The 11,752-nt window shown below is 63.3% G+C and overlaps 1 protein-coding gene across 1 annotated transcript; it reads right to left on the bottom strand.

Annotated features, from left to right (window-relative positions):
* Window positions 1-188: 188 nt before the first annotated feature.
* LOC142435706 (uncharacterized) lies at window positions 189-2,615 on the bottom strand. Its single transcript, XM_075539894.1, has 2 exons — window positions 1,928-2,615; window positions 189-1,164 (listed from the first exon to the last, which is right to left on the bottom strand). Exons 1-2 carry the CDS (start codon window positions 2,613-2,615, stop codon window positions 605-607), a joined length of 1,248 nt encoding a protein of 415 aa, XP_075396009.1. The 3' UTR covers window positions 189-604.
* Between the last annotated feature and the right edge of the window lie 9,137 nt (window positions 2,616-11,752).

The following is an 11,752-nucleotide window of genomic DNA, read 5'->3' as shown; positions in this document are numbered from 1 at the left end:
CTGCCCCCCAACCCCCCAGCACCCTGCGTTCTTCTGACTCGTTCACCATCCACATACGTACCCCTGCGAGGTGTCGAGCACACCTGTCCATCCTCGTCCTCAAAACAGCGTCTCGTTCAGCCCCTCGGGATCAGCCCCTCGTGTTCCTCCCCCCGCCCCCCCCATGAACCCTGATGATTTATAAATTCTTCTGAATTCACGTCGGACACCGACCGCCGTCTCCCGTCTCCCTCTTTCCTGTTGTCCGTCCCCTGAGAGGGGTTCCAGGTGGATCGGGCCCCTTTGTCCCCCACGCTCCTCTCCCTCCTGGATCCCTGCTCTCACGACGGTCCCGAGGGCTTATCCGACCCGGATTCCGTGTTTCCCGCTCTTGCCGGTGCCGCCCCCCCAGTCAGCCTGCGCTGCCCTCTCCCCAGGGCCCCCAGGCCTCGCCATGGGCTGAGCTCCGCCGCCGGCCGTGGCTGGGGAGTCAGTGACTCGCGGGAGGGGCACAGCCCCCCAGGGTTCCTGGGTGCCATCTGCACAAGAACAGAATAGACCTGCTCCTCCCTGAGGACTTCCCGGGGGCTTCAGCCGGGGCTCCTGGCCGGTGTGCACCGCACGGTCATGGCAGGAGGGGGGGGCGCGTTTCCAACCTGAGCTGCACAGGGGGGCTGGCGCTGGCTGAGAGGACCCGGGGCGGAGGGGGCCGGGGACGGGGCGGTCGGAGGAGGACATGGAAGCAAAGGGGACAAAGAGGAGACGGATCACCCCCTGGCGGCCCCTCCCTCCCCAGCCCCCTTGGCTTCCCCACCGTGCGAGGCCGGGGGACCAGAGAAACCAACCCGACTCCCTCGCTCCTGTGCTCCTGACGTCGCCCGGGGTCACCTTGAACCCGCCAGGGTGGGGGGCGTCCAGCCTGTGAGTCAGGCCGCAGCTCGATGACCTCACTGGAAAGCAGAAACAGCTCCCTGGGGGCGGAACACGGATGCTCCCTGCGAGACACGCCTGCTGACGAGCCACATGGAGACCCACTGACGATGCAGCCCGAGCCCTGGAGCTGGAGGAGCCACGTGGAGGCCACGCCGGCGCTGAGCTGCGTCCACGGCCACTGGATCCACAAGACTCTGCACCCGCCGGCCTGTGACCCTCCTGCATCTGTGTCATTGCATGAGCTGCGTGCGTCTGAAGGGGGATTTATAGATTGGTATTGGACAGATGGGCGCTCCCCGTCCCCACCTCTAGGGGGCGCTCTGACACAGAACCTCCCCGTCCCCGCCTCTAGGGGGCGCTCTGACACAGAACCTCCCCGTCCCCGCCTCTAGGGGGCGCTCTGACACAGACCCTCTCCACCCCCGCCTCTAGGGGGCGCTCTGACACAGACCCTCTCCACCCCCGCCTCTAGGGGGCGCTCTGACACAGAACCTCCCCGTCCCCGCCTCTAGGGGACGCTCTGACACAGACCCTCTCCACCCCCGCCTCTAGGGGGCGCTCTGACACAGAACCTCCCCGTCCCCGCCTCTAGGGGGCGCTCTGACACAGACCCTCTCCACCCCCGCCTCTAGGGGGCGCTCTGACACAGAACCTCCCCGTCCCCGCCTCTAGGGGGCGCTCTGACACAGAACCTCCCCGTCCCCGCCTCTAGGGGGCGCTCTGACACAGAACCTCTCCACCCCCGCCTCTAGGGGGCGCTCTGGCACAGAACCTCCCCGTCCCCGCCTCTAGGGGGCGCTCTGACACAGACCCTCTCCACCCCCGCCTCTAGGGGGCGCTCTGACACAGAACCTCCCCGTCCCCGCCTCTAGGGGGCGCTCTGACACAGAACCTCCCCGTCCCCGCCTCTAGGGGGCGCTCTGACACAGACCCTCTCCACCCCCGCCTCTAGGGGGCGCTCTGACACAGACCTTCCCCGTCCTGCCTCTAGGGGGCGCTCTGACACAGACCTTACCCGTCCTGCCTCTAGGGGGCGCTCTGAGTGTACTTCCTCCCACACAGGTTTGTCTTGGGGTTCTGGTTGTCCAAACTTTCAAAACTTGCCTCTGTCGAGGGAAGGCCGACTCGCGGGGCAGTGTAGACGCAACTACCCCCGTGTGGTTCTGAGACTGGAGACCAGAGCCCCTTGTTGCTTCTTTGGGCGGCTGCTGGCTTCCAACTGCTGACCTTGCACTTGGTTGCAAGCCGAACGCGTAACCACGGACGAGACCCGGGTGTGCCCGCAGGCCGTCCAAGGCAGGGTCAGGAGCACAACTCACATGCACGGCTCTTTCTCCCACCTCCCATCCCCCATCTGACCTCTGCACACGTGGGAGGTGACTGACAAGGACGTGTCTTGCACCAGAGGTCCTCAGTGTTTGCTCGCCGACGCGCTGAAAAGGTGTCCAGCTGCAGGGCTGCCCAGTGGGACGCGTCCTTCCAGGCAAGGAGCGGCCTTGCAACCAAGCGGGAGGCTGTGATTGAAAGAAAAGTGAGAGACAGACACGTGAGAGAGTGTGCCTTGCACGCACGCCTTCTCCAACAGGCTGAGACCCGGGGCTTGCAAGCCCCGGTGTGCAAATATGTAGCACAGGGGCAGGGGCCAGAGTTAAAATGCCCGCTGAACTAGCCCTGGGCATCCCTGCGCTGGCTTGACCGTGCATGTCCGCGAGCCCTCTGCTCAGTCTCAGAAGCCAGTGCGTCGAGAGGGGCAAGCACGAGGGCCTGGCTGCGCTGCACGACACAGGTCGAGTCCGCAGCCCTGGGCTTGGAGGAAGCATCTTTAAAACAGCCCTTTAAAAAATTAAATCAATTTATTGGGGGTTCTTGCAGCTTTTATTACTGGTTGGGCCGCGTCGCTAGCTTCTCGGGAAGATAAATGATCTGGCTGAACTTCGGAGCAGTTTCACAAGCGCACTCCCCTGTACTTCCCCGGGGCAGGACACAGCCTCCCCCTCCCCGCCCACCCCTCCGCTCCCTGGGTTCCAGGAAGCAAGCTTGCTGCCAACAAAAGGATTTACTGACTGGAGACTTGCAACCGCAGCACAAGGAGCCTCCCTTCCCCTTTAACCTCATACCCTATATATGTCCTGCCACCCTCGCACCAGGTGCAACTCCCCTGACCTAACGCGCTGGGTCCTGGAACCTGCCCAGGGGCTCAAGATGCCCCCGTCCCTTTCTCTGCTCTCCCTTCCCTCCCGGGAGTTTCCACCCACCCGACCCCACGGCCGCCTCGATAAACTCTTTCTGGACTCCGCACTCCTGGCTCAATTCCCTGTCTGCTCTGCGCCTCCGCCTGCAACCTTTCCATTGCAATGCATAGGTGAATGTGTCCAGCGCACGTGTGTCTGGGTTGCCTTTACCATTGCCTTTTTGAAAAAGTCATGTCCCCGGGGGCTCAGGCTGCGCTAATCCCACTCCATCCATTTGTACCTAAGTTGCCACCATCGTTTTCAAAAGTTTCTTTCTCCGTGGGCCCTCCGTATCAGCTCATTTAAAAAATCATATACATTTATCTAGTCATGATTATGGAGCATTTCGGATCTACTTTGAGCCCTTGGTATCAGCTCCTCCTTCCACCCTCCCCCATCCTCGCCCCCCCTTGGTAAATGGTTGTCATTGTCGCATCTTGCACCGCCTGCTCGCCCGCGTTTCTGTGGCCCGTCTCCCTGGGGTGGGATGGGGTGGGGGGTTATAAGTCCATCTTGCAATCGGTTCCCCTTATCGATCCCTCCCCCCTCCCGCACGGTGTCCCTACTCCCAGGAAAAGGGGCAGTCTCTCGGGGGGAGGACGTGGGGGTGAATTTCAGTGCGGAGAATGTGGCTGGGCGGCCTCCCTCCACCCGTGCTGGCCTCCAGGCTCCTTCGCTGGGAGCACGGAGCATTGGAGCCCACAGCCTCTCCCGGGTCCTCGTTCCCACGCTGCGGCTCCTTGTCTGCAGCTTCCACGACGACCCCCCGCCCCCCCCATCTGCCACGCGGTTGCCCTTGGAATTCCTGATCAGTGGACACCAGCTACTGCACAACGGGATGCAGTGGGAAGGCTGGCATTCCACGGTCCGAGGAGCAGCGTGGGGGGCCGCAGGACCACCTGGCTTGGTTAACCTGAGTCGTCCAACGCCCCTCAAAAAACACAAAAAGCAAAATAGTGCGCATGTGTGCGTGGTGAGGGTGGGACGGTGGGAGCCCACTGGACCCTGGGACGCTCTGGCAGTGGGGAAGTAGCATAGATGCTGCATCCTAGAAGTGCCCCGCCCTGCACGCCGCACCAGCAGCCGAATGGCGCCCCCTATGGGAGGAGAGGACTGAGCCGAGTCAGTGCAGGAGGCTACCATCTTGGAAAAAGCCCCACTGGGTCCCGTTCCGTCTCCCTAGGAACCTCGGGGATGGGGGGGGCCCTTCCTGCTCTTCTCCTCGCGGATTCCCGATTCTTGGGCAGCGCCAGTTCTCCCGCTCCCGGAGCTGTAGGTTTGGTGGCTCCGGAGTGGAAACACCCACGCGGTTTCCCGCTTCAGTCTCTGGCGGAGTCGGGCCGAGCGCGTCCTCTGCGCATGTGCGGCGAGCGTCCTCCGATGACGTAAGACGTACGGACGTGCGCGGGCGGTGATCTGCGTGCGTGGCTTCGTCTCTGTTGATGTACGCATGCGTTTATTTGTCTTGCGTTAATTTCTCTTGAGATAATATTTATCTTAGTCTCTTGATATATAGATTTATTTTGAGTTAATACCTTTCTCTTTTGAGATGTGCCTATTTATTTTGAGTTAATCTCTTGATATATATATATATACACTTATTTATGTATTATTTTGAGACAATCTCTCTTTTGAGATATGCATATATATTTATCTCTCACTTTTAAAAATCCACCATTTCCCGGGAGCTCCTACAGGACAAGAGCAGTCCCCGGCCCTCCCAGCTCCATCCTCTCGGGGGTCCTGGGCCAGGAGGCCCACCCGTCTGCTCCCATGGGATGTCACCTGGGAGCAGCCAAGGCCAAACCCGTGAGGTTCCCAAGGAGACCAACCCACCCCCGGGGGGACGTCCCAGCATCTGGGACGTGGCTCACCTGGCCACAGCTGCTGACTGGTCCACCCGGGCCAGCAAATCACTGCCATGGCGGGAAAGATGGAGACAGGATGGCCAGCGTGCACCTGGGGAAGAGGCTCATGGGAAGAACCTGATCCAGGTGACCAACTGGGTGACGATGGAGTCTCCCGGACCACTGCCCCGTCACTTCGGCCCCTGCTGCTTCCTCCAGGCCTGCGTGGCTCAGGGGCCCCCGTGGAGCCGGCCTCTCGTGGGTACTGGACAGTCCCCCTTGGGCTGTCCTGACCACCGCCTTCCCCCAAAGCAGCCAAGCCTCTCGGCAGCGACTCGATGACCCAAGAGTCCACTGGAGTCCCCACTCCCAGCCCTGCACCCCCGGACTTTCTCCCATCAAGAGTTTTTCCAAGGTGTTCACGGCCAACAAGCTCATCCCAGTGGGCGGAACCGCCCCTGTGGGTTTCTGAGACTCTTTGTGGGGCCAGGGAGCCCCGTCTCTCCCCCACGGAGGAACCAGTGCATGACCTTGTGAGCCACGCGATGCATCACCTCTCGGCAAAAGAGAGTCCCACACCCGAAATAGAAGGATCTGCGTAAAGTATTCACAAGCACGGAGCTTGCTTTGAGGACCAAGGTGCGCCCCACCCAAGCCGTGGTCTCTTCAGTAGCTTCCCATGCACGTGTTCACGGGACATTGAATGAGGAAGGCCGGAGAAGGACTGGTGCTTGGATTGTGGTGCCGGGGAAATATACGGAGAATACGGAACAGCCCTAAGGACAGACATACCTGTGTTTGATGAAGTGCAGCCAGAGCGCCCCCTAGAGGCGGGGACGTTCTGTGTCAGAGCGCCCCCTAGAGGCAGGGACGGGGAGGTTCTGTGTCAGAGCGCCCCCTAGAGGCGGGGACGTTCTGTGTCAGAGCGCCCCCTAGAGGCGGGGATGGGGAGACTGTCTCACATGGACAGTGGACGTGTCATCAGGAGAAGCCAGTCCCTGGGGAAGGACGTCGTGCTTGGGGAAGCGGAGGGGCAGCGCCAGAGAGGACAGCCCTGGACGAGATGCACGGACACGGGGCTGCAGCCGTGGCCCAGACACGGGCACGATGGGGGGGACGGGGCAGGACCGGGCAGTGTGTCCATCTGCTGTCAGCAGCAGACTCTGTGTCAGAACTAACAACAAGCCCTCGTTTGTCCTGTGTCCCTTGAGACAATGCAGCCGCACGACCTCCTTGGAGCCCACCCCAGACAGTGACCATGACCTTCTGAGCTGACCTCTGTCTGCTTCCAGCTTCCCGGGCTCAGCAGATGCCATCGGAACGCACTGGGTTGGACCAGTTTTCAAAAGACCCCCCATTGAGACCAGCAGAGAAAGAGCAGACCGTCAGGCGGGGGAGCGCCCAGCTGGGCAGCTGGAACGGCCTCGTCCCTCGGGAGACCCAGGACCTGTCCCTCCCCGGCAACCCTGGTTTGCTCCACACCGGCAGCAGCTCCGGGGGCAGCAGAGGATGTTTGCTTGGCTTTCCTCAGCAGCGGGTGGCCGGGCCTTTCCTGCAGGGACTCGAACCTCTGACTCCAGCACAATTCTGGACCAGCTACAAAAATGCAAAGCTCATTTATTCTTATTCCATGTACTCACGAATGCACCGAGAAGCCTTCGAATGCACAATGCATGTCTGCGCATTCTGCATATCCGCAAGCGTTCACAATGCACAAAACAGTGTGCGTGTCTGCCCTGACCTGAGCGCCCTGTGGTGCAGTGCACGGAGTGGACTGAGCCAGGGACGCCCAGTCCGGGCAGGAGCTGCTGACGCCCAGCCTCAGGCACCTTCCGAATGAGCATCCGCCACGGTGGACGGCACGTGGACTTCATGTGGGGAGAGACGGGCTCCCGTGAACAAGTGGAGCCGAGTCACGAGTCAGGGCGACAGCGCATGGTCTCAGGTCAGGGCCCTTTCCCTCTGGGACAAAGTTCCAGGGCAGCTCGTGGCTCCCGGCTTCAGCTGAACGCCGGCTGGTCGGGCCAGGCTCTCCCATTCCGTGTGGAAGTGACGCGTTTCTGTCTTACTCGGTGCAGCTCCCCTCCCATTTTAATACCGAGTCAGCGGCCAGGCCTGCAAAGACGGCTTTGAAAAGAGATGCCCCCCCTGGTGCTTTGGACACTCAGGAACCAGCGGCCTTTTATCAGAAGCTGGAAAAAATCCGGAACCATGGAGAAGGCCCCCGTCTGGGACTGGCTGTTACAGGGAGGCGGCGGGCAGGCTGCTGAGACGCTTGCTGGGTGACCAGCTGGGTCGACGTGCTGAGACCGGCCACTGACCCCGGGACCTGGTTTGCGGGGAAAGAGGACGCACTGGGAGCAGCTGACGGTCTCAGGCTCATGGTCTGAAGGCGAGGCGACCAGCGGGCACCCCGGGGAGGCTGAGTTCACAAGGTTCCAAGTGGAACGGAGACTCTTCATGTCGGAAAACACGATTGTCCCCTCAGAGTGCAGGGCTGAGCTAAGGGGGCGTCGATAAGCTGGATCCCCAAAGTCGGGGGACAGAGGCATGACGTGGTTGGCTCACAAGCTAAGGGGGGGGGGTGGATTCACCAGACTCTGCAGCACCGGTGTCCCTGCGGGGTCGCGGGGCTGCCCAGGGTGTCCCCCCAATGGCCCCGTTGTAGAACAACCCGCCTCGTCTCTCCCGAGGAGCCGGGGCGGGGGTGGAAGTGCTGCTGCTTATCCCACCGCCAGGAGTCCTTTCAACAAAGGACGGACGTCAAAGCCAATCCCACTGCCCTCGAGTGGACGCCGGCTCTCGGGGACCCTGCTGGACAGGGCGGAGCTGCCCCTGGGGGTCTCTCAGGCGGTCAGTCTGCACGGGAGCAGACGGTGTGGTCTCTCTCCCCAGGAGCTAATGGATAGAGAGATATGCAGATAGATAGATAGATAGATAGATAGATAGATAGATAGATAGATAGATAGATAGATAGATAGATAGATAGACAGACACTGCCCTTGAGTGGACGCCGGCTCACGGGGACCCTGCAGGACAGGGCGGAGCTGCCCCTGGGGGTCTCCCAGGCGGTCAGTCTGCACGGAGCAGACGGTCTGGCCTTTCTCCCCAGGAGCGGCTGGTGGGCTTGAACCGCCTGCCTCCCAGTCAGCAGCCAAGTGCTTCCCTGGAAAGTCGCATTACTAAGAAATCGATGCTCCGGAGCAAAAGTGCAGCCACGAAGCAGAAACCCAGCCCCTGGTCTGGCCTCGCTCCGTGGGGTCCCGGCTGCCTGCGCAGTTAGGGAAAGGCGTGGGGTGCAATGGAGATTGTGGGGACCCTTCCGTAATGTCCAGCCGGAGCCCGAAGAGCCAGGCCAGGCGTCCGGGGAACAGAACCCGGGGTGCCCAGACAATGGCGCACCCGTGCGCGAACACCGATCGTGGGGCGCAATTCCGTGGCCTTTTTTATAAGCAGCCCCCCCCTTCTGTCAGGGTCGTGGTGGGACGACCTGCAGGCCGCTGGAGCTGGAAGCAGACACCAGCGGGTTCTAGCGGAGCTTCCAGACCGAGAGAGACCAGGAAGAAAGGCCTGGAGCTCTTAGCAGAATCACACGGAGCAGGGAAGGAAAGCCGTCCTCCCTCCACCCACGGGGGAGCGAGGGGGGCTCACACGTCGGGGGGTTTAAGGAGACACCGCGCTTCTTTAAAAGGAAACCCGCCCAGACTGCGTGGTTCAAGCAGGTAAACAAAGGCAGAGGAACATGGAGGCGGACGAGGGCCCGCGTCTTCGTGTCCAAGGAGTGACACTGTCTGCAAGGTTTCCTGGGGGCAGCTGCAGGCTGGCGGGTGCAGTGCCCGCCCTTAGCTGCGACCCGAAAGGCTGGAGGTTTGAGTCCTGCCCACAGGCGCCTCGGAAGAAAGGCCTGGCGACCTACCTGCCTGCTGCCGGGAAAACCGGCCACCGGGACCCCGCAGCCGTGCATGCATGCGTGCACGTGTGTGCACACACACACACACACACACATACACACGCCTGCCGGTTCCGACAGGCCCCGGGGCCCCCCACCCGGCGGGGCGTCTGCACCGGGCTCGTTCCAGCAGAGACTTGGACGCAGGGGGACTGGCCCGGGCCTTTCTGGAAACGTGTGGGAGTAGCCGGGGGCCGGGGGGCGAAAGAAGTCACCTCCACCCCCTCCCCTGTTCTCATGCATGGCCCGTCCATCCGTCCGTCCGTCCCGTGTCCAGCCCTGTGCGGTGTTGCTCTCACCATTCCCGAACATGTCGTCTGCTCGCGCCCTTGATTTCTCCTTCATCTTCCATCAACCTTCACCCACGTTCCTGCTGCCCGTCCCCAGGGAGGGGGTCACAGGGAGGCCGCTGGGCCGGGTCCCCCCTTTCCCTCCTGGTCTCGCGGTTGGCCCTGGGGCTTATCTGTCCTGCATTCCGTCTGTCCGGCTCTGAGCTGCGCCCCTGCACACGTGCACGCAGAACTGGGGTCACCATCTCGGGGGAGGGGGGCACCAGGAAGGACCGGGAAGCTGGGTGTCTCATGGGGGCTACCTGACCCCCGACCGGCTCCTCCTCCTCGTGACCCTTCTGTGAGCGGGTGTCCGTTTGTCTACAGAGGGGCGCTGGGCCCCCACTGCGTGCTCCCGACAAAGACGCATCTGCTTTCACCTCGGGGCCCCGACACACGTGCACGCCCTCCTTGCAGCGCGCGGACCGCCGTCCACGCGCCCGCCTGCCGTCCACCCACCTGCCTGCCGTCCACGCGCCCGCCCACATGCACTTTAGGAAACCAGTCTGGTTTTCCGTTCCTCGCGGATGAACCCCCCTCCCAGAGCCATGCGAGTCCCCGTCCAGGCGCGCCCCCCCCCCGGTGAAGGAATGGGCCCTGGGAGCCGAATATACACATAGGATCCCACCCAAACCCAAACCCCTGCCCTGCGTGGACGCCGGCTCTCGGGGACCCTGCAGGACACGGGGAGCCGCCCCGGGGCTCCCAGGCGGTCAGTCTGCGGGAGCGGCTGCTGGGCTGGAAGGGCTGACCTTGCAGGGAGCACAGCTCAGGGGCCGCGGGGCCGGGAAGCAACACAGTCCTTGCAGGACGTGGACCTGAGCCCCTGCGGCGGCGGCGGCGGGACAAAGGGCTTGGTCACCGCAGGGTGTGGGGTGACTGCGGGCAGGGGCCCCTCTTGCTCCCAGGTTCTTGCTGGCCGCGCGAGGTGGGGGCGGGGCTCCTCGGGGTCCTCTCGGGTGACGCTGGCCAGCAGATGAGTAGGCTCTGCTGGAATGTGGGAGGCGCTCAGAATCCTAACGGGGGGGGGGGGGGCGCAGGCAGTTGGAAGCCCCCGGCTGCTGTGTGGGAGATGGGCGAGGTTTCCGCTCCTGCACCGAGGTGCGGTCTCGGACACGCGCAAGGCCGTCCTCTGGGGGGGCTGCAGACGCGAGCCCACCTCGCGGATCAGAGGTCACCTAGCAGGGAAGCAACAAGCCCCCCTGGAAGAAGCGCCCCCGCCTGTGCGACCACGGGGCGTCGATGGGACCAGGCATCCAAGAACCAAAAATCTGACCCTTGTGAATGAGGGGCGGCGTGGAGACCCAAGGGCCACTGCAGACAGCTGGACATCCCCTGGCAGGAGGGTCACGGGAAGGGACGAGCCAGCCCGGGAGCAGCCCAGCCCCCCCACCGGGACACACGCCGTTCCTCTAGATCTTTAATGCACCCCCTTCCCCCACTACCACGGCCCCAGTCCCCCGCACACACCTGGCTGCACACCTGGCTGCACACCTGGCTGCACACACCTGGCTGCACACCTGGCTGCACACCTGGCTGCACACACCTGGCTGCACACACCTGGCTGCACACCTCTGGCTGCACACACCTGGCTGCACACCTGGCTGGCCAGGGCGTGTGCACAGGGGCAGACCAGCGCTCCGCACATGGAATCCGGGACAGACCAGCCCCCCAGGAGCAATAATGTGAACAGTGGTCCCAGGGGGGCAGGGGGGCAAAGGGGACCCAATAACCACGATGGATGTACAACTCCCCCCCCCCCCCCGGAGCCAAACAACTGAAAGCTGGGTGAAGGGCGATGTGCAGATAACGCTCCTGATTAAGGGCTCACGGGGGGGGGGGGGGGGGGTACGTGAACCCCGAGCGCCGCGCGATGGACGCGCTCTGGCAGCAGAGGGGGGGAGCGGGGGGCTCACAGCGGTGCCTGAGGGGAACCCCCCTCCCCATGGCGCCCACTGCCCAGCCCAGAGCATCTGCTGCAAAACCAGGCAGCTCACCCGGCCCCCCTCAAATCAGAGCAAAATGGACACGACGCCCCGACCTCAGGCCAGGAGAAAAGGGAGGGGGCTTGGTTTCCCAGAGCAGCGGGGGTGGGAGGGGGCTGTGTTGAAACAGGCTGGCCCTCCCCCATGGCTCCCCCCCAGGAGAACCACGGGCATCCTGCGGGGGGGTGCGCTGTGCACCTGTGGGTGCACCTGGGGTTTGGCTGCGGGGGCGCTGGGCTCCTGGCTGTGAGATGGACAAGGGGGGGCTTCTGTCCCCATGGGGGCCGACCGCCTGGGAGACCCCCCCCCCCCGCTCCCCACCCCCGGGCAGCTCACAGGGGTAACAAGGGACGGGCCAGGGGCAGTGACCACTAGGCCCTGCAGGCGAGGGGCGGGGCCGACTGCCAATCACGTGGCATCGGGATGCCCCGCCCACCGCGCCGGGGGCGGGGCCGACTGTCAATCACGCGGCAGCAGGATGCCCCGCCCACTGCGCCAG

This window comes from Tenrec ecaudatus, chromosome Y (assembly GCF_050624435.1).
Source record: "Tenrec ecaudatus isolate mTenEca1 chromosome Y, mTenEca1.hap1, whole genome shotgun sequence".
Lineage (NCBI taxonomy): Eukaryota > Metazoa > Chordata > Mammalia > Afrosoricida > Tenrecidae > Tenrec > Tenrec ecaudatus.
This window is presented reverse-complemented; position numbering and strand designations above follow the sequence as displayed.